Here is a 22,816-nt window from a genome sequence, read left to right on the forward strand (position 1 = left end):
ATGTGTTATTCTAAATGATTATTGCTTCATTTTTACATGAGCACTTATGTGGTATGCAAATTTTATACAAGAAATAGGCTGATACTACTAAAAGTTCTATCAGCATCAATGTAAACTTTCTTCAGAAAATAAGAACCTATTAAGACCCTGAATAGCCAAAATTTGTGTCAACTACCAGTTTGTAAGAACCTATTTAGGCTAACCTGGAAAAATTCGGTTTTTACTCGCGGGTTTTTACTGTATCGCTTTGATCTTAGAGTGGCTCTTTCTTTCCTTGTGTACAAAATTGATATATGTTGATTGTGTATTAAAAATTGAAGACATATTTTATCTTTTGCAACATGAGTACGTTCATTAGAAATACTTTCACAAAAGGTTAATTTAAACTAAGCTGGTGAAACACATTTTACATGTAATTCGCACCTTTCTGGCTTCGATTAATAAAGCGTTTTTAGGAATTACGAATTTACATAGAACTGGGCGCCATTCAGTCCAAGCAAAGTCGAATAAAAGGCCCTCAATGGGGTTACTATTATTAGCCGTTAGCCGTAAAACAAACAAAAAATTAACCGTTAGGCGTAAAAATTGAAGAATTTTAACCATTAGCCGTAGAAATGTTAACAGTTAAAAAATTCCAGCCACTAAAATGAAGGACTCAAGATCTCCTGTCAAGACGCGTCGAGCTCAATCTCGTCCCCAGAGGCCGCGATCATTTTGGTCTGCGGCAGGGATCGGGACCCTGGCATTGAAACTCGCCACAAAGGCGTCTAAATCTTATTGGCGCAAAACTGGTTCGTTTCACCACACTCCGGCGCACGCGCAGAATCTGGAACCAGGATTTCCTGCCTTCCTGGTTCCGGTTTGGATCGCCAGAGCCGCGAGTTCCGACCGTGGAGGGGACGCAGGCTGGGAGGATTGCGTGAGCATGCTTTTTGCGTGAGCTATGCTTTTGGAAGCTGGTCAAGGGGAACGGAGAGGTTGAATAATTGAGCTGGGGTTTCACAGGAGAACACTGAGAACGCTAAGTTCGTTGTCCATTCCATCAAATGCTAGCTCGTTGATTTAAGATTTAACAAGCTTAGCACCCATTGCACTAAGGAGTTTGACAAGTGTGATGGCTAAACAGCAAACACGGGTACCTTGTACCTCGACATAACAGAATTGTTTTATTTCCAGCTGACAGCCATTCCGCCTGCCAGTCCCTAGGCGTTCTCCCCCCCGGGCGAGCGCGAGGTCCACGTAAGGGCCTGGGAACGGGTTAGCGTGCCGGCCGGAGAACCGCCAGTGTCATCGGGACGTCACGAAATTCGCGCCAAACGAAAGCGGGAAGGGACGCCGACCGCGCCACCGCAAAAAAACCCCAGGAAGGCATGTTGGTACGGACCGCCCGGGAGCCCCACACCTACCACCCCTGTTCCAAAATCCTTCTGATGTATAAGGTCAACTGCATTCTTGCACTAATGGCTCTTTGTGTTTTTTGGTTATTCTTAGAAATAAACCGAGACGTCAAAAAAGTCTAACAAAGCTAACTCATGATTCGGCAATGTTTTACTATGATAAATACGACGTCTGAAATTTTTTTTAAAAATTAATTTTCTAATTTCTATCTTATTGTTACTCATGAATTGGAAGAGAAAACACTAATCAAAACCAAACAGAAGCGCCACCAACGGGCGGCCCCTCCCCAGGGGTGGCACGCCCACACGGGACAGCGGATGGCGACGCGGGACGATGATGACTCCTACCCGCGCCTGCCCATGTCGACCAGAATGCATGTGAAGAGATCAAGAAGGGGGAAAGAAGTGGGAGACGAGGGAGAAGAGAAAAAAAAGATGAGACAGAAAGGGGCAAGTACGCTAATGATCAAGATAAGAATGGGAGTACAAAGAAGTCAGACGCACCTACGTGATTGGTGCAAGAGAAAAACAAATCACAAGGCCAGGAGGGATTCAAATCCAAACCCTCTGTGTCATGGAAACGGACACCAGGAGCCGGTGTGATGACCCGACTGATCGAAACAGCCCATGACACAGCGCCACTGGAGGCACGAAGAGTGGGCCGGACAACGCCAGTGAGAGAGAGATTGGAGTCCCGGGGGAACCATGACGCCGACCAACGAATCAAAGGTGGAGGGGCAAAAGAGGCGACAACTGGTGTGAAATGTGGAAATTGCGACAAGAAAAGCGCACAGAGTTTGTACTGTTTCCAGTGTTCTTCTTTCTGGTGTGATTTTTGCATCACTGGGCACAACATAATCCGGACTAATGCCGGGCACAGGGTGTTAGCGCTGAAAGACTTTGAAGATCAAGACATCGAGGACGTATTGAAGCGACCAGCATTTTGCCAGCAGAAGCACCACGAAAAAGAAGAGTTAAAGTTCTTCTGCAAGGACTGCGAAGTTGCTATTTGCCATTTTTGTGTTGCAACTATTCACGAAGGTCACGCCAAGATACTCCTCGAAGAAGCGGCATGTGAACGAAAGTTGCATGTTCAATCTTTTATTGAGTCTTTGAAGCAAATAGCAGAGGAAAAAGTTGAAAAAGTCAGGAAACTCGACGGAATGATCACCAAAGTTCAAAAGAACGTTGGTAACGTAAAAAGAGAAGTAGAAATGTATGCAGCCAGAATGGTTGCAGTTATGGAAGCGAAGAAAGCGGAAATTTTCCATTTACTTGACAATAAAGCGGGCGAATCACTTAATTAAGCATCTCGCACAGAAAAGAAATGAGACTGGAGATCAGGTGGATATGGTTTACACAGAAATCGAAAAAAGTGAATCACTTTTGAAACGTAGCACCAGCGCTGAAATCGTACGATTCGATGGTTTATTGGACACAATCCGCTTTCAGGAAGACCCTGTCCCTCCACGCATCCCCTGTTTTCGTTTCGTTGGATGTGAAAATAACTTTTGGAACTTAAAGACTAATGGAATAGGTTCTGTGCAGGTTAGAATTCCTGGTGGGTGCATCCTGTACGTTAAATACTTGGACAATGCCATTGATGATGCACGCCTTTGTAAGGAGTTCAGTGCTTACGGAACAGTCATAAGTGCTAAGGTCATGATGGACGACAAAAATAACTCCAAAGGGTTTGGTTTTGTTGCTTTCTCGTCCAAAGAAGAAGCCACTGAAGCTTTAAATGAGATGAATGGGAGAATTTTGTTATCCAGGGCACTATATGTCGCCGTAGATCGTGGTTCTTCCACGGGTCTTCTCCTTAAAGGTTAGGATTGTATATAATGCCCATCGCTACAACTATTGATCCAGGGTCCCTTGCATCAATGGACTGAACAAAACAATGTAAGCCACAGGGAACGTGTTTAGAGGTTTGCCTGATTGAAGTTAATAAGCTACTGGTAAAACCTGATGCACACTCTGACTCAGGAAAGTTCGACATTACGTAGACCCAAACCACAGACTTTCGAATTCTCTAAGTATTTAATTTCTCTTCTTTTGCTTCAAACTTTGTAAACTCACGCGCCATTTTCTTAGATTTGCCACAGAAATCAGAGTAACTTGTAGGCTGAAATGTTTTAAAACTCGTCACATAAATATTTATTTAATATAATAGCATTCGATTTTTCTTAACATGAATGTAGGAGCCTGGGCGATTGCAGCCGGACTTTTCACCAAAATATTTAACAATTATTCCAGGGTTTAGTTCTTCTGCAACGCAGGTGAATGTAGGCTGAGGGGATTGTTTTTATTTTTCACCAAAATAACTTACAATTTTGTGATATATAAAATACTTCTAACTTTCTTCGTCATTTTAGTGTTGGATTGCTGAGAGTGTATGTGATCTAGGGCCGTTTACAAGCAGGCGGGTAACCCTAGACAGGGTCCCAGACCGGGACCCACGCTCCCACTTCTCTCATCGACGTGACGGCGCAGGGAGTAGTGCAGGCCCAGCGCAGGCCCGCCGCGCCGGCGCACCCGGGAAACGCCCAAGAATAACGACACGAACAAGGCCGTGCCTGGGAGGAACGCACAGGGAGGCGGGGAGGGCCCACCCGAGGCCGGCACCCCCCGGGGACCCAGCACCAGGACCCACCGCACGCCAGGCCCAGAAAAGGGAAGGAGGGAAGGACACGGAGAGAAGCCAGACACGAGATGTGACAACGACAACGGAGACAGGAAAATGGCAAGAGACAAACAAGTCGACAAGCTGGCGGGCAGGACCAAAAGTGACAACGAAAGCCGGAGACGACTCATCACAAAAATGTGGCAAAAGCGTCAGCAAATGGTCCCCAATCCCCAATGGGCACTGTGCACGCGATCTCTGCCGTCCAAGGTCAATTGTTGTGTCACACACGACAAAAATGTCACATAAAAAGCCCGTGAAACCCGGCATAGTCACGGACCCTCAGTTGCGGGCTGTATCCCGAATGGGACACCAGGTGCCGGGACTAGTGCAGTTCTTTCATGTACGAAATATGACAGGTGGGAATCGCGATTCCTGTCTCTCGTTCCAGTTCTCCTAAATGTCCCTTTCTTACCAGTTCACTTCAGTTAGTTGAGCAAGCCGTACTTTATTACTTTAGAGACTTGTTTTATCATCAAGTTCTCTGATCTGGGAAAAACTATTTAGGGTAATGAGTAAGAAGATTAACATTACGCTGATGCAACCAGTTTTAATTTCAAAATAAACTATTATTTACAAAATCCAAACTTTACATTTCTTACAAAGTTACTTTACAAAATCTTTCCATATAAAGAGGGCTCTTATACTTTATAATAAACATTAACCCAACTATTCATTTGATTTTTGCACCATATATAAATCTTATGTATTTTTTCCCCACAAGCCAGTACAAGTTACCCATATCAATATCCAAGTACAGTAAAATGAATTTTGAAGTGTGAAATAACGATTTTCCTCAATTGTTGTTGTATATAAAGTATTTTGTGTTAAGAAAAACTAACTGTAACGAGTAGATTAAACAAGTACAAACGCGAACATGACACTCAATGTGAACTGTTTACATTTTACCAAGTCCAACGGACTTAAAATCACCCCCGATATCTACGGTATTAATAATATAAAATGCTTTTCTAGCACCATTTCTTTAGATAAATCACTGAAGTAAAATTTCTCAATTAAGGAATGAGTGTCAGTAATCAAAATGCAGAAACAACTGCCACACAATAATAGTTAATTTCAAAGATGAAATTAAAACTTGCATTCCTTTCTGGAAAATGTCGACGCCTTTTGAAAAATTTATAGAACCTTAATTTAAAGGTTTTTTCCAACACTCCTGAAATTAAAAAACTCTCATCACTGAGTGAACTACCTTGCTAATCTAATTACCGTAGCCCATTGCTGTACTGATTGAAAAAACGAACACAAAAAAGTTGTCTCTTGTTGAGTAAGAAGGAATCCAAACCTGTAGGTAAAATTGTAACTTAGCTTTCCCAAATTAAAACTTGCCTGTTATTTTTACAACCCAGTTACAAGGCAAATCCCCAATCTACATCACCACACCCAACAGGAGTGTCAAAAACAAACAAAAGAATAACTCCCAACCAGAGATCTGGGCACCCCGAGACAATACAAGGTGGGACACCAACGAAAGGTGTCCCGGAACGCAGCTGAACCACCAGAAAAGGAAGCACGACGGCACTGTGCCCGAGAGCTGGCCCGGCCCAACGACACCCGAACACGGCACGCCAGCGAACGGAGCCACGAAACGGTCGGGGTGCCCTGAGGGACTGCTGACAATCTGCGAGTAGAACTGACCGATGAATTTAACAACACTCTTTCTCAATGATTTACATATTACTATTTTCTTTAAGCAGAACTTTAAATATAAGTTTTTCCAAATAATTTCATTGTCTGAAATAATTTACATCAATATCAATATTCAGTGATCACTGTAAGAGGTTATTTTTCTGTGAGTGTGGTTATTCTGTTTCCATGCGCTTGACATGTGGCAATACCTCCCACTGTGGGACATGCAGATCAAACTCCAGAGCCACTACAGCTTGGAATTCAAACTTGAGGAGTTCTTTCACTGATATTCGAAGCCTGTCCTCAATAGCCTGTAATAAGAATAATAGGGTAAACGTTAAGTCAATTCAATCCTTGGGATTCGAGGAGCTAGAACGCTAATCGGTGCTGGTTGCACCTGCTTATAAAAATCCAGTTTCAGAGAACAAATGAGATTTTGTAAAATCATATTTGAATTATTTTAATCAATTCTTTGATTCCTGAAGTTAATCCTACAGTGTGCTACCATGCAAATAAGGGAATACTAGTAGGCCCTGTCTGCGCACAGGCTATACATCATGAACTTTCCAAAGATACAGTTTGCAACTGGAAGAAATTATAATACCTCAATAAGCTCCTTGACTTTGTCTCTTTTCATGTCATCATTAAATTTTGCTGCTAGCAACAAACAGGACCCTAAATACAACAACAAAGATAAGCAAGGTCTGGTCAAATTTATGAAATTATCAATGAATACTGGTTTATGAGCTGAAGCAGGAGAAAAATGGAACTGCTTCTATCTGTACAAGTGTTGCTATGAGAATACTTATGGAAACTGTATCAATGGGGCCGGGGGGGGGGGGAGGAGGGAGAGGATGGGCCCAGAGCACCGAGCGCCGGGAGAGCGGGGGGGAGCGGCAAGAACGGAGCGCACGGATGGGGAAGGAGCCGCAGGCAAACCACAGGACACGGGGTCAGTGTACTGTAACACGATCGAAGTCACTACATTTAACCTCTTACACTAATTACTGTTTGTCATTAGTGTAGGTACAAATTGTAACATGCCATCTTATAAACCCTTTTGTACATTTGAAAATTGAAATGCTGACTCGCTGCACATCAACAGTATGTTTACGGTCATTTTATCATTTTTACCCCATTTTAAAAATTCCAGAGGTTGACTGTTTGATGAAATCTACAGGACACCACACCTGAGTTTTAACTTCACATCTCCACCACTTAAGTTTTTAGATGTCCTCGCTCATACAAACTTTGTTTAAAAACTACACTTCAGGCATTAGACAGAAGCTTACCTGCCAGCAACTTTCTATTTCCTTTACTTATTTTTTCCTGTAAAAGAATGATACCAGAACATTGTCAAAGACCCAGAAAAAGAACATGTTTAACCTTAACTTGAATTACAGACACCGGTATACAGAACATTTTGGTGTGCAACAAATGCAGACTTAACACACCGGCGACTTGCAAATTTCTTTTTAAGTATGTATCATTTAATATTATTGAGAGCCACATGTAAACAGGGTAACGGGAACATTATTCAGGCTAACCAGGACCTTTTTTCAGGCAAACCAAGGTGCTATTCAAGCTAACTGGAGTGCAAGTCTGCCAGTTTACAGTTGTCAACCACTAATAACATTTAGTTCAATCAAAATAAAATAAAAATAACAGCTAGGACAATGCTTTTAGTAATACACATGATTTACTGACTGACATGATTTTCTCAGTAAAAATTAGCCTTGAACTAGCTAGTGTGAATGAAAAGAAGTAATTATTAATGATAAAAGCATTGCACAACCATCATAATTTTACGACCTCCCTATATTGTGTACTAGTACTAAAACATGTAACTTAGAACTATATGTACATGTTCTGGCTTGCAAACGCAGGCTATTTTTGAAGATTATGAAAAAACAGTTGAGTTGCATCACCACTGACACCAAGGTCTTAAAATACACAATTTTACCACATAATGTTTTGACAGAAAACTTTAAATAACTGAAACAACTACAAGTATGTTTACCTTTAAAATTAGTTTTTCAAAATAGACAAAGGCATAAGCCACTGTTGTCAGATCCAGCTGACATTCCTGAAAAGAAGAGATTGGAGAATAAATTATTTGTTTTTAACAGCCAGAAGACATACGATTTATGACGCTTTAATATTACATTATTGGTATTACAAAACTGGTAGAGAGTGGAAGTGTTAATAATTAAACAGGTTCTGCAGTATAACAAACACAACAATTGACAAGACTATGTTTAAGTTAATTAATATTAAAAAACTTACCTGTGAAACAGCTATTTTGACAATATCTTTCTTTAGGCTGAAAAGTGAGAAACAAAAAAAAATTGCATTTAACTGAACAGCTTCAGTACAAGTTAAGTGTGCCAAAGACATGGTGGGTTGCTAATCCATTGCAGGTAGCATTTCTGTAATACCTATCTGCTTACGGTGCCTCATATGGAAGGAGGCTCTGTAAGAGTTATTAGTGCCTTGGCCAAGATCCAGCACTATCAATCTGGTTAGCCCTCAAACCTGGAACACTTGATCCAGAGTTCCATTAGGACACCCAAGCTCTCACTGTAAGCTTTTCATTGGTGCTATGCACATTAAAGTAAGCAGACCTGTACCTTCGCAGTTTAGTGAGTGTAATGTTGAGGTTTGGGAACTTTTCCCTGAACTGTTCATTCAAGTCTTTTTTCAGCTCAGATGGCTTTGCATATGTTATCATGGATACCTATAAAGGAAGTCAAAATAAATTACCGCAAAATCTCAGTTAAACCAAACAATCATCGTTTCACTTTGATTGGTTTGTGCACAATACAATTTTTGTCATGTTATTAAAGAGCTCAGCAAACATAAACCAATCAAAAACAATTAGCATAATTATACACATAACTAAGTTATGCTGGGTCATGAATATTGGTTTCCAGGTTAAATCTGTTTTGACCTGAAGATTGGATCATAACGGGCGTAGGATCTTTGATGAATTTTGGGATGTTTGGCAATGTGACGAAACCAGGGGATGAAACACTGTCTTGAGTGTTTGTTATTAATTTCTCAAACTAATAAACAATTCGTCAAGTTAAAACAAAGAAAATCATAACTATAAAGGGGTGTTCATACCCATTCTTAATTAGCATAGATATATATTTTTTCCTTTTTTGTTTACTCTGAAGCTTTTGTTTCCAATGAGAAGGTATATCAAACACTCGAGACACTGTGTTTCATCGGCTATCCAACACCTCAAATTTTGTCAAAAATGCTTCACTGAATGTCATATTTTCAATTCTTTTCTTGGTATTGAAATATCCCAATGAAACACTGTCTCAAGTGTTTGATGTATTACATCTTCTTAATCGAAACGAAAACTAGGAGAAAAGGGAGAAATAAGATCACAAAAGTCTACGCTAATTACATGTAAGATCATAATTATTATATCTACATGTAAACCACTGTCATCATCAAGTTAGGACTTCCTTTGTTTTACATTGACAAAGTTCATTTAGAAGTTTGTAAAATTGTATTCATACCATGTAAGATGCAAGGTTAAGAACCTTCCTGTGACGTCCTGAAGTCAATTCAGGATCATCAAGAAGGTGAGGATGGTACCCACTGGGTGAAGTAAAAGCACTGTCGACAGACTCTACAAGATAGAAAGAAAACAAGTGAAAAATGCCTTTGAATCAACTACTTGTAAAAGCCTGATCTTTTGATTTGTAAAATTGAACACATTAAAAAGCACACAAGCAAGGGAAATCTGTAAATGCATATTAATTACCATCTTTACCAAGTGGGGCTCCTCCAGGATCCACGGGTGAAGATGTCAGTCTGCTTGCAGCAGCCTCATTCCAACCATATGGGTATGTTGATATAAGGAATGATCTGTATGATACAGGCTGACGACAAAAGTATCAAACACAGTCAAATAAATATAATCCTACTCTGAAGGGTACCTATGGCATGAATCACTGAGCAGAGGTCAAACTTTTGGCAATGTTGCACTGTGTAGTCACTACATGTACAAGGGACTAACATTTGAAATCATGCCACACAATTAATATGAGAGGAACTGACCAATGACCATGCATTCATGATTTATGATTTATGTGTCTATTGGTTTAGTGTAAATTGTAAATTAATAATTTTACGTTTTACTGGAGTAAGCACCATGTTGTCTTAATGGTGACAAGTGCGCCTTTCCTTAACACGTAAACTCTGACTACTCAAATTATTAATGGTTACATTTTTCACTGTGATAGCTATAAAGAAACAAAATGAATAAAATTCACCAAAGACGACCCATTGAAGTGAAATTCTCTTTGTCCAGACAATCTTAGCAGACATCTTAGAAAACAGAAGCTCACTTTAACGGGTTTAAAAGTAGCCTGAATTTCAGATGTCCCTCTCTGGTCGCCCCAGGGGGGTACTCCGGCTTGTAAATGACGGGGATGATCGAATGGAGGCAAAACTCAGGACCCAAAAAAAGCCCTAAGTTTTCCGACATTACCCAAAAAAATCCCTGGACCAAAAATAACCCCCAAAAAAATCCCTTGTCAAATTACCCCTAAATTGCCAGGAGGGGCAATAACATAACACAAAGGACGCTCGTTTTGTTTATTAAATCATACCAAAAATACGCCAAGGCCGCGCCAAGGCACTTAAGTTCGTTTAATACCCAAAAAAATCCCCTATTTAAATCAAGTCACCCAAAAAAATACTTGCCAAATTAGTACCCCCCTGGGCTGGTCGCCTGCTTCCAAGAATGGACGTCTGAAAAAATCCAACCCGTACGCCGTTTGTCAGTGTCCACAGTTAAGGTGAGGTTTTTTTTTTTTTTTGTTTTTTTACATTGTACATGTAGGATATTCTTTTACTGAATTCTGTTTATTGATGCCTCTGATCATGATCTCATCCATTTGTCTCAAGTTTCCAACACTTTACTATTAAAACAATTTTATATCCTGTAATCCTTTATTAAAGTTATTTTTCTTTCACAAAGTCATGGCCTCAACAGAAACTTTTCTGCATGAATTAAACCAAAGTGTAGTGACATCACTGGACTGCATTAGGGCCGGATTTTTCTAGATCTTCCTTCTTAGAAGCAGGTGACCAGAGAGGGACGGCTGAAATTCAGGCTTATTAAAAGGTCATGTCTGTACGTGTAGGTAGTGATTGGAGAATTTTATATTTTTTCAGGGTTAATTATTTTGCTGTTGCTTATTGCAGTAATTATGACTGACAGCAGCAAAAACACAATCTTTACAATGTGGTAATGTCTGTTATCGAAAGACACTAGCTGCAAGCATTTTTCCTTTGTAGCTGAAACAGATACCTTATCAAATGTTCCTAGTTCAACTCCCTCAATTCCAACAAACTGGCTTGGCCCGGTTGTTACTGATATCTTTTTAACACTGTAGAAAGAGAGGATACCATTCTGTATTTTTATCTACTATATTTGTCAGAAACCCATAAGGTATGAAACGTGTAACTCCCTATGATTCGCATTGTACAATGCATTTGCACATTCATTTCTTCTAAGTACCATATTTGGAAAATCAGGAGAAAAACTTAGCCAATCAAAATTGAAATATTTGGATTAAATCCACAGTGTGCGCAGCTCGCGCTCGATGGCTTAGTCTTGTTTTTGACAAAGCTTGGTTGAATAGAGTTGAATTTCATTAAGCTTTCCTGTTTTTTCGTCATTAAGTACACTGGAGAACTTCGCTTGGATACACTTAATGAATTTCTTTAGTTTCTGTAAGAAATTTACGGCATTTAGGTCGGAATTCATGTATTTCACCGTAAAAATCGGAAATGTTGTTGCGTGTGTCATTACGTGTGGAAAGCATTCGCGTACAAACTCTTCGTGTTTCCAAATATGGTACTTGTCAAAACTGAATATTCAAACGCTGTGAACACGTGTTACACATTTCAACTCTTTGAGTTTCTGCTATTGTACATACATGTAGAAGAACTTCAAGTTATTGAAACTTTAAATAGCTCTCAAGCTGACCCCACAAGAAAAAATTGAATTAAAGTTATCCATATTTTAATTAAAACAGACGTTTAGTACCAGTTCAAAACAAAATAAAGAGGTCAAAGAAACCCTATTTTTGACCTTTTCTTTCATAAACTTAAGGTGGCTCTGAACTTAACAAACAGATTTTTTAAAAAAATTGTGATGTTTGTTTTATCAAAAACAAACACTTTCATTGAGCAGTTTTTGTCTTGTGTTACGTGGCGGTCATGAAGTAAACGATGTGACCGTCATGTAACACAAGAATATCGTACGGGAAGCCTTTGTGTAAAACCTCACCTTATATGTGGTTTTCCTTCGAGTGGAATTACTCGGGCACATATATTGTACATGCTTGGAATAATTTTATATGAAAGGATGGACTATTTTTTTAGGGGGTTGGGGAGGGGGGTAGGTTGGGCAATTTTTCTAGGTAATATTTTTCATAGAGAAGGTTATAGGAGATCTTTTTTAAGATTTTTCTTATTTTTTTCCTTATGGCTCCCCTAGCCTGCTTTGCAGACGTACAAAACCCCGGTATAGTGCATCTGCGAATTACTGCACAAAAGCTTGTTTCGGCCCCCGCGTGTTACCAGGGATTTCTATAATACCCTCTGATTGGCTTTTGAAGAGGGCCGTTCTTTCGTGCGCCGTAATTGGTTGAGTGGATCTCGTGAAACCATAGTTACGCGTTCGATGAATACCAGATACCAGATACAGTAAAACGTTCTTGTCATATAATTTGTAAATTTGCCGTTCTGTATTGGAATTGGTCATCCAATCTATTTCGCTTTTCACTTGTTTAGAAAGGGCACGATATGCTGTCAGTTGTATTATTTGGAGGCGTTTAAAGTTGAGTAGAGCCATAAGACATTGGTCTGCACGGCTTTCCGTTTGTATATTTTGCCCGGATATTTTGACACCTCTGTTTTACATTTTGTCATATGTAATTACTATTGCGGTTAGTCTTGGAACATTCATATTTGCAAGATATTTTTTGAGCTTTTGAAATATTCCCTCTGGTCCTAAATTTTCCGTGAAGATGTCGACTACTTGCATTCTGCATTTGTCATGCCGGGTCCGGCTGTTTATTGTGTTGCAAGGTGTGTTGCTTCTCATCACGGATGACGGATGTTCGTTGTGTGACATTCTTTCACCACAAGACAAATGTAGATTATTCAACATAATTTATACCATGACCTTTTTGCTTGTCAGTTGTGTTTGCTTCGTGTCATTATCGTTGTTTTCTTTTTTTATCAGATAGTTCGAACCGGCTGCTCTTTGCCGCTTCAAACGCTAATTCTCACCGATCTGGTCCGATCTGCCGTGATCGCCGCCAAGTTTGTTTTGTATCTGGTCTTCGTCGAAAGCGTAACTATGGTTTCTCATGATGCACTCGACCAATTACGATGCACGAAAGAACGGCCCTATTCAAAAGCCAATCAGAGGTTATTATAGAAATCCCTGGTAACACGCGGGGGGCCGGAACAAGCTTTTGTGCAGTAATTCGCAGACGCACTATACCGGGGTTTTGTTCGTCTGCAATGCAGGCTATGGCTCCCCTTGGACTATTTTTTTTCAATCCTTCTTCTCAATTTTGGTCCCCAGGCTGGTGACTTTGGTTCCAATTTAGACTGCAGCTCCAAAATTTTGGTCGCCATGGCAACTAAAATGGTCTTTACTAGGACGGTTGATATAAAATTCATGCTCCAGCTAAAATTGAGTCCAGTTATCACGCAAACAAATGAAAGATGAAAGTAAACCTCTGTTAACATTATCTAAAGATTACCGGGTAATAATGTCTGTGACATTACCGGGTAATGCCCAAACCATTGATTCAAATAGTATTCAAAATGTTACTGTGCTAGGATTAGATTTTAAATAATTAATTTTTGTACTTATTATTCGAACTTTGAGTAGAATTTGCCTTAATTACTGGTATTAATTTTATAAAAATACACCACTTCAGGCTCACCTCATTCCTTCCTGGCCTGCTTCTTGGTTCTCCTTGTGATACTTCAGTACTGAGTATGTAACCACTGGAGCCTTATGCGATGAACACAGCACTATCCTGTGAAACAGAACAAATAGAAATACAATCAAACTGGGTCAGCTTGGTTGATAGGACACCAGCATATATAGCTCAACTGACAAGGTCCTGCATTTCAGTCTAGGGGGCTTTAGGAAGGTGCCCTACATGAACATAATCAGTCGGCTTTGAAACAAAGATTGCCATTATAAGGTACATTGTACATGTAGGCTGTCATCTGCCATTCTGACATCATATACTGTACATGAAAGAGGCTGGACTTATGCTATGCTTATACATGTCCATATAAAATTATGAACTTCTTTTTCAGTTCTGGTATACTATTGTACACTACATGGTAAGTGGTTAACAAAACACCAAAAAAGTAAGAGTTGTAGTGAGTATATGAAATGACATATATGAACTGTGGATAAATGATAAAATGAATGAAATGGTCCTTGCTTTTTTTAGCCTGAAAAAAATTCAAGGCCTCAACAGGATTTGAACCCATGACCCTCGGGATACCGATGCGATGCTCTACCAACTGAGCTATGAAGCCTTGAAACATTGGGAGCTCATCAATTTTGGGTTCCTATGTCCCACATGTGGAAAAGATGACGTAGTGAATATTATTTAAAATGTATATGAACTGCGGAGTGACTGTGGCCCTAGGGGAAGAGTGCTGGCCTGTTTTAACGAATAGCTGCTGGTAAACCAGCCTGCATTGAATGGCCCTTAAACAAAGGTGTTTCTTGCCAAATTTTACATGTTCAGCATCTCAATTTCTTTTTCAGTGCTAAAAAAACCTTGGGCTTGCAGAAAGGATATTAGTCTTAATGTCTTGTAAAGTCTGCAAATTTATTTACCATTAACAACCTTCATCCCCTAAGCCTGCAAATGCAGACATAATTATTTCTGGCTGGCGGAGACAAGCAAGGGCCAGAAATATGTCTGCTTTTGAAGGCTATTATCCCTATACATTGGCTATAAAAGACATTTCAGCTGGCTACAAAAGGCAAGCTGCATAAAAATAGTCTTTATTTTCATGTCACAACAGGCAGCTGTAGCATTTAAGCCACATTGAGGACAATATTAACGGGTTTCTCTGCTGTTTTCTGCACACATGATTTTAAACAACAAATTCTATCCCATAATACTTGTCACAGACAGTCACAGGCTGCCCAACAGACACTGCAGCTGCTACGTCTGGTTTGACAACTGGCAGAAATCTGACTGTTACCATGCTATTCTTAGAACCCCGTTTTACAAGAGTTTTGGTCTCTCCAGACAACAAACTGTCTATATAATGGTCTATTTTAATTCCAGCAGTAAGACTATTTGTATTTTCGCTATTAAATGTCCCCAGCATTTATTTGATTCCTGCATTCAATTCTGGTATTTAATAAGCAAGAGTTTTATCATTTATATTATTTTTTGACAGACGTGTATCTTGCCATCTCAAGTAAACCATGCAAATGCTCGAGGGATTATTTACAAATGGGCGATTCCAGAAAATATCCGTACCATACCACGGACGGCTTTTGGAAATCCGAGGGCAAGGGGGGAAATGGAACGAAATGGGGGAAATGGAAATTCCAAAGGATGGGGGAGTTCAGTCTTGATCAGAGGAGAAAACAAAGTTGTCCTTGAAAATGCTTATTTTGTGGACTACCAAGTCGGGGTGACCCTATTCGGGGAAGGAGGAGGGGGGGCGGAGAGACCTAAGAAGACGGAACCAAAGAGGCTAAAACGCGGAATGACGGAATATCCTAAAACGCGGAATGACGGATATTCTAAAACGCGGAGACGGATTCTAAAACGCGGATGTGAAACATTAAAAAAAGAAGCAACAACAGCAACAAAAACAAACAAAGAAAGGAAAATTTAATTGCTAACTTTCTCAGACGGCGATAACTGCGGAGGCTAAGAATGTCGTAAAGAATGATTCAGGTACTTTAATTTGGATATTCGTTGCCGTCACAGAAAAGCCAACTTTTTACAGCGGCTGCTAGCAGTAGAAAACCAGTAAAAGTAAATATACCCCATAAACGAAGGGTGGTTTTTTATACATCTTCTTAATCCTTCGAAGGATACTCGAGTGATCGACTGGAGTATTTCGTACAGAGTCTCGTCCCGCCGAGAAATAAAAAAAGCCAAACGAATGGCTCCTGATAAGTCGACTTCGAAGCCGTAGAAAGAGAAGGGCGCAGAGAGATAAAAAAAGGAAACCCAAAACAATGGGTTCCAGATGGTCACCCATCCAAGTACTAACCCTGCCCAACAGGGCCTTTGCGACAGACCATAACCGTTCTTTCCATGTGGTAAGAAAGAGCGCGTAAATCAGCTTATAACAGTGTTAATCCAGTTAAATCACGTTCAAAAGATCCATTATAACCAGGTGTTTCTTTCTTTTTTCACGACTTTTAGATTCATGCTGGGACTGATACCACATGGAAAGCACGTTCTCTCTGATCGCCAAAGTTAGCCCTTTGGGGGTTTACTGGATGGTACATCTCCCTTTTTTGTTTCCTTTTTATTTCTCAGTACGAACTATTTTTAAGGCCTTCTTTTCTAACAGCTCTTCGACTATCAGGAGCATATGCCCTGACTTCATCCGCGAAATCCTCCCAGTCGATCACTCGAGTATCCTTCGAAGGATGCTATGAGCTGAGCGCTTTGACGTCACGCATACATTACCAGCTCCAAGATGGCGGCATAGTTGTCGAGTTTTGGGAAAGATTTCGTAGGGTTATAGCGCAGTTAGGCTGAAATTTTGTGAATAACATATTTGTATAAACTTTTTATAGGCGTAAAGAAAATAAATGGCCATTCTGGAGTGAACTTCTCCTTTAAGAAGATGTATAAAAACACCCTTCGTTTATGGGGTATATTTACTTTTACTGTTTTCTACTGCTAGCAGCCGCTGTAAACAAGTTGCTTTTCTGTGACGGCAACGAATATCCACAAGTTAAGTACCTGATCATTCTTCGACATTCCTGGCCTCCGCAGTTATCGCCGTCTGAGAAAGTTAGCAATTATTTTCCTTTTTTTTTTTTTTTTTGCTTCTTTTTTTAATGTTTCACAATTTTGCGTTTTAGAATATTCCATCATTCCGCGTTTTAGGATATTCCGTCATTCCGTGTTTTAGGATATTCCGCCATTCCTTTTAGGATATTCCGTCATTCCGCTATATTCCGTCATTCCGTTTTTAGGATATTCCGTCATTCCGCCATTCCGCCGTGCCGCTCCGCCACCGCGAGGTCCCCACCAAGTCGAAATAAAGCGGAGACCGAAGAGGAACAAGAAAGTCGACGATCAGGATTTTTCGTTCATAGAAAGAAAATCGCTAAAATTGGGTTCTACATCAATCTTCAGATGCCTTAACATTATAACTTCTTCATTCGCTCTTTTTTTCTTGTCAAAGCGGACCACAAATATTAAGTCCATTCAGTGGAGTGGAAACTCTTTGCTACGCTTCGAGACGCCATTTGAAATGTGGGTTGGAGCAACTGCTGACCGTGAAGGCTCAAATCAAGATGGCGAGTCAGTGAACGACTTTATCTTCCGCGTTTTCACACGTGCACACACGATTTTTATTTTAATGTTCTGCACCAGTTTAGGGCAATTAAAATTAATGTAGTTTATCTGTTGAAAAGGGTAAGGAGAAAAGTCTATTTTTTTACATTTTCATCCCAGAATTTTATCATAACTGGTCATAATGACTTCTATAAGATCATAGAAATATATTAAATACGCCACATTGGGCGTATTTGCGAACCCTGACGGGAATCTAAAGAGCTTGACTAAAAAATGAAAAATCTGAACGGGAGGGGGGTTAATGATTATGGAATCCGAGGGCATGGGGGGATAACGCATTTTGGAATTTCCGAAGGCAAGGGGGCTAAAATATGGAAGCCGTCCGTGGTATGGTACGGATATTTTCTGGAATCGCCCAATCCACCTTGTAGAACTGCTTTATTTGAGACCTGGCCCTGGTTGTTCAAGGATGGATAACACTATCCACCATGTTCGAAAGACAGATGACGCTATCCGGTGGATAAATCGCTATCCAGTGAATGTTAACAAAACCTTCTGAGCTATCCAATGGATAGTGATTTATCCAGCGGATAGTGTTAAATCGCTATCCAGTGGGTAACATAGTATGCTTTGTCAACACTTATCCACCATCTCCAGATAGTGATTTATCCCATGGATAGAGTTTTCCACCCTTTGAACAACTGGGCCCTGGTGTTTAATCAAGAAAATATGGTATTAGCCTTTGAGGTATGGAGCTAGTTATTATTTAAGTTCTATACAGGATTCAAACACAACATAACAGCATGAAAGCTCAATGACTACCCTGAATAATAAACTGTGATTTAATAACAGTTGCATTAGAATCAGTGTTTCAAAAATGGAACTTTTAAATTATCACCTCCCTGTGTAGTTAGCCGTAGCACTGATTTGCTACAAGAAACTTAATTAATTATTCATGATTAAAATATTTCCTCATTAAATCTTAATTTTTATGACACCAAAGTTTCATTTAAGGGGGCAGAGACAATTAATTTTAGTAAATACTTCGTTACGAGCCTACATTATAGAATATGAAGACCGTTTACCTTTTGTCGTTTGCTCTTCTCTTGTGATGAAACGAAGTTCCCATTAAACATGAAATTCTATGCTTACTTCGATGCACACTTCCACTCGTTGAAGAGGCCGAATCAGTCGACTCAGACATTGAAACGCTCCTTCGCACAACCACGGCGCTTTCTTGCCTTTTTCCTTCACTGATAGCTTCTGTAACACTTCGTTGTCTGTTTAAAACCCGTTTCGCGCTTCCCTCCTCGCATTCCGAGGTCGAAGGTTCAGATATTGAATGTAGCAGGGTTCGCCTTGGCGACGGAAAGTCAGAGTTTCTAAGCACGTTTTCGTGGCTTCTTTTCATCGCAGTCTTATCCGTTTTACGCTCAACTGCTTCCTTTGTAATGTTCCCGTCGAGTGAAATATTCGAGAGGAAAGCACATGCCGAAGCTATTCGTCTTGACCTTCTCCTATTCGGACGGCCAGCTGTCACAGCCGCCATTTTGGCGGTTGTTGACAAAATGTGCCTGAGTAGTACTGTGCTGGAATCATACTCAACCCTCCCCAGACGGTATATCCCATAAGCCTCTCTTACAAGGTGGGGGGTGATCTGGGTTCTAGTTTCCAAGATTGGAGGGCACGTACAGGGGCAACACAGATGTTTCAAAGAATTAAAATGTTTTTTTTTTTTAAATTTGTAAATAAAAGTATTGTGCAAGCCTTGCAAAGACACAGAGGGCTGTAGGAAAATTAATAGAACCCACAGCCCCTTGCCTGATGGTTCAATTTCCGGGTGGAGAGGCCAGGGGGTAAACCTTACCTAGGGCTTTCCACAAGTTGCTCGGCAACTTTTTGGCAACTTTTCATGTTTCGAGCAACTTTTCCCCCTTCGAGCAACTTTTTTCCTCTCGAGCAACTTGTTGCATTTTGAGCAATTTCCAGACCGAAGATCTCCGAAGATTAAATTAACGCTGGAAAGTTCAATGTAAAATACTAAACGTTTCGGCAGTGCTGCCTTCATCAGTAGTAGTAGTAAAAATATGTCGTAGCTCACGCTCACGTATGCGAAAATAAACGATGGAAATTCAAACTAAAATAATTTGGGAGCTCGCGCGTGTGATGGAAGCGCGCGCGGGCAAAGCTCGCATACGAGTTACTTAAGCAAAGCTAAAGTCTTGGTTTAGCCCGCTTGGTGCCAGCGTCTTGAAATTGAAGATGACTCGCATTTCCTCACGTCTTCTCTTTGCTTGATCAGCCAGGTTTGCTCTTATCACTGCGACCATCATGTCGTTTAGGTTGTGGCCTGGTTTCGTAAAATGATCAGGTACCGGCAGCTCAACTCTCTTCCGTATGACGTCTAAACGGTGCTCTCTGAAGCGATCTCCGAGCCGACGGCCTGTCTCTCCAATGTAGACCATCCCGGGGCATTTACGGCATGAAATGCAATAAACAAGTTGACTTGTGATGCACGTATAATGGCCCGAGATCCTGATATGTCCATTGTGAGTTCTTATTCTGTCACTGGAGTTTACAAAAGGACAGGTTCGGCATTCGCGTCGGTTGCATTTGTAAGTACCCACTTGAATCTGGGGATCTGACCGTCAGATCCCCAGATTCAAGTGGGTACTTAAGTGGGCATTTGTAAGTACCCACTTGAATCTGGGGATCTGACCGTCAGATCCCCAGATTCAAGTGGGTACTTACAAATGCAACCGACGCGAATGCCGAACCTGTCCTTTTGTAAACTCCAGTGACAGAATAAGAACTCACAATGGACATATCAGGATCTCGGGCCATTATACGTGCATCACAAGTCAACTTGTTTATTGCATTTCATGCCGTAAATGCCCCGGGATGGTCTACATTGGAGAGACAGGCCGTCGGCTCGGAGATCGCTTCAGAGAGCACCGTTTAGACGTCATACGGAAGAGAGTTGAGCTGCCGGTACCTGATCATTTTACGAAACCAGGCCACAACCTAAACGACATGATGGTCGCAGTGATAAGAGCAAACCTGGCTGATCAAGCAAAGAGAAGACGTGAGGAAATGCGAGTCATCTTCAATTTCAAGACGCTGGCACCAAGCGGGCTAAACCAAGACTTTAGCTTTGCTTAAGTAACTCGTATGCGAGCTTTGCCCGCGCGCGCTTCCATCACACGCGCGAGCTCCCAAATTATTTTAGTTTGAATTTCCATCGTTTATTTTCGCATACGTGAGCGTGAGCTACGACATATTTTTACTACTACTACTGATGAAGGCAGCACTGCCGAAACGTTTAGTATCTCCGAAGATTATCCGAGTGTTGTTCAAAGGCCATACGCACGTTTCCGAAGATTTACGAAGTTTGCCGAACATTTTCGAGGAACATCTAAAGACGTTTCAACTTTCGGCTCATTCTGCATTATAACATTACAAAACTCACCAGCAAACATGACGTCATCGATATCTTCACGATTTTTCTCAGTTAACGAAATTCTTGTTAGTTAACAAATTTTCCCCTTAAGATGTTATTTAGATACTTCTTTTGCTGTTAAATTGCATAAAACGGCTTAGAAATCTTATCCTCAAAAGGAAATAAGCATATATTTAAAGAAATTCTCTTGATTAGAAGCAGCATTTTGGAGTTTTTGGAGCAACTTTTATTATCAGAAGCAACTTTTTTGGATATTTGGAGCAACTTTTGAGCAACTTTTTGAGAAATTACGGGCAACTTTTTGGGAAATCTCGAGCAACTTGTGGAAAGCCCTATTAAACCTTACCTAGGGTATGGGGTGTTTTTAGCCATCAAGGTATCTTTCAGGATTGATTGAAAAAAAAAAAAAAAGAAAATTCATGGAATCCACCCGGGGGGGGGGGGGGGGCACTTCCTATAAATGGGCTAATGGGGATGTGCCTCTGGATGGGGTCGCATTTTCACAACTGGACTGACTATAATGGGGTCGCCATTTCAAGCATTTTTTATAGGGTGACTAGAATGGGGTCACACTTTTCCGGGATTTTGAGAGTACGAAAATCTGGCAAGTTGTGATTTATGAACGGAATATTCGCCGAAAAAAATGTTACCGTATTTATTGCTGTTGTTCAATAATTGACAAACAGCTCCCAGAAAGTGACTAAGTTGGGGTCGTAAAATTAAATTTACCCAAAAGTGACTAAGATGGGGTCTATAATTGGCCATAGAATAAGACTATAATGGGGTAGGGGTTCTGAGAGGCCAGCGGCACATACCCAACAAAAATTTACCCAAGTACCCCCCCCCCCCCGGGGGAATCCACACTCCACAGCCCCTTGCCAGATGGTTCACTTTCCAGGGGCAGAGGGAAGAGGGGGAAAAGAATACTCCCTCATAAATATGTCAGGGTGTTTTTAGCCATCAAGGTATCTTTTGGGATTCAATGCAAAACAAAAAGAAAAAGAAGAAAAAAGAAAAATGCTGTCAAAACTTTGAAGATGGTTTACCCTGATCAAACATAAAATCTTTAAATTAATTTCTTCACAGGTGAAAGCCCATTTAGGGGTTTAATTGGAGTTCCTCTTATCCCCTTTTCCCAGAAGGGCAAATTTGTTTACAGTACATCTACAGTAGTGTGTGACAGGTATTCCTTCCTTCAATTCACCCTCTCTCAACATAATGGATTTTTGAGATGGCTTGGGTGCAGTCCTAGACTAGAGATTTCAAGGAAATGAATGTTGGGTAGCTGATCTGATGAAATACAACTGCATTACAAGATGAAATATAATGCTTTCTTTGCCACTTTTGTCCAAATTAAGTTCAATGATTGGCCGAAGTCTGTGACCCACATCAGGTCTCAGACATTAGGTGACCCTACACTTACTTAACCTAAAATATACCAAAATTTGACAAACTCATACAGCAAAACATGAGCCTCTCTATGGGTATTTCCGAAGAAATCAAAGACGCGAAATTCACCGCAGAAAAAACAAAGATTTCAAGATTGAAGGGAAGATCTAAAATTGACCAAAACTCGCGTGATCAAATTGAACACTCGGAGATAAAACTGTCAAAACTCAAACACTACTGAAAATATCTGGAATTTCTGTATTTTGACATTTGACCACATTTAAGGCCCCATTAGGGGGGTATGAGTATCCCGTATCCCATTAATTTTTGGCCTAAATATCCTGTATCCCATTAATTCTCATTAATTCCCATTAGTTCGATATCCCATGTAATCTCTTTTCTTAATACCCCGTATCCCTATAATTTTTCCCTGAAATATCCCGTATCCCTATAATTTTCTCCCCAAATGTCCCGTATCCCTAAAACCCCTAATGGGGCCTCGCATTTCACGAAAACAAAAAACGAAGATAAAATGAGGATCTGCTTAAAAAACCAAAGATTTTCAAAAAAATTGCAAAGAAAACAAAGACCGTGGGTACCCATAGAGAAGCTCAAATATCTTTTGCAAATCCCATTGACAGACTCAGAGTTAATC

At 40.4% G+C, this 22,816-nt stretch overlaps 1 protein-coding gene across 1 annotated transcript; it reads right to left on the reverse strand.

The window, feature by feature from the left end:
- Positions 1-4,615: 4,615 nt before the first annotated feature.
- Positions 4,616-18,911, reverse strand: LOC144646099 (CDK5 and ABL1 enzyme substrate 1-like). The gene is made up of 12 exons (XM_078505621.1): positions 18,398-18,911; positions 13,722-13,817; positions 11,063-11,141; positions 9,518-9,626; positions 9,261-9,373; positions 8,358-8,464; positions 8,014-8,050; positions 7,748-7,813; positions 7,020-7,056; positions 6,332-6,402; positions 5,710-6,038; positions 4,616-5,530 (listed from the first exon to the last, which is right to left on the reverse strand). Exons 1-11 carry the CDS (start codon positions 18,859-18,861, stop codon positions 5,901-5,903), a joined length of 1,317 nt encoding a protein of 438 aa, XP_078361747.1. The 5' UTR covers positions 18,862-18,911; the 3' UTR covers positions 4,616-5,530; positions 5,710-5,900.
- Between the last annotated feature and the right edge of the window lie 3,905 nt (positions 18,912-22,816).

Source organism: Oculina patagonica, chromosome 3, assembly GCF_052425735.1.
Source record: "Oculina patagonica isolate OP01 chromosome 3, crgOcupat, whole genome shotgun sequence".
Classification (NCBI taxonomy): Eukaryota; Metazoa; Cnidaria; class Anthozoa; order Scleractinia; family Oculinidae; genus Oculina; species Oculina patagonica.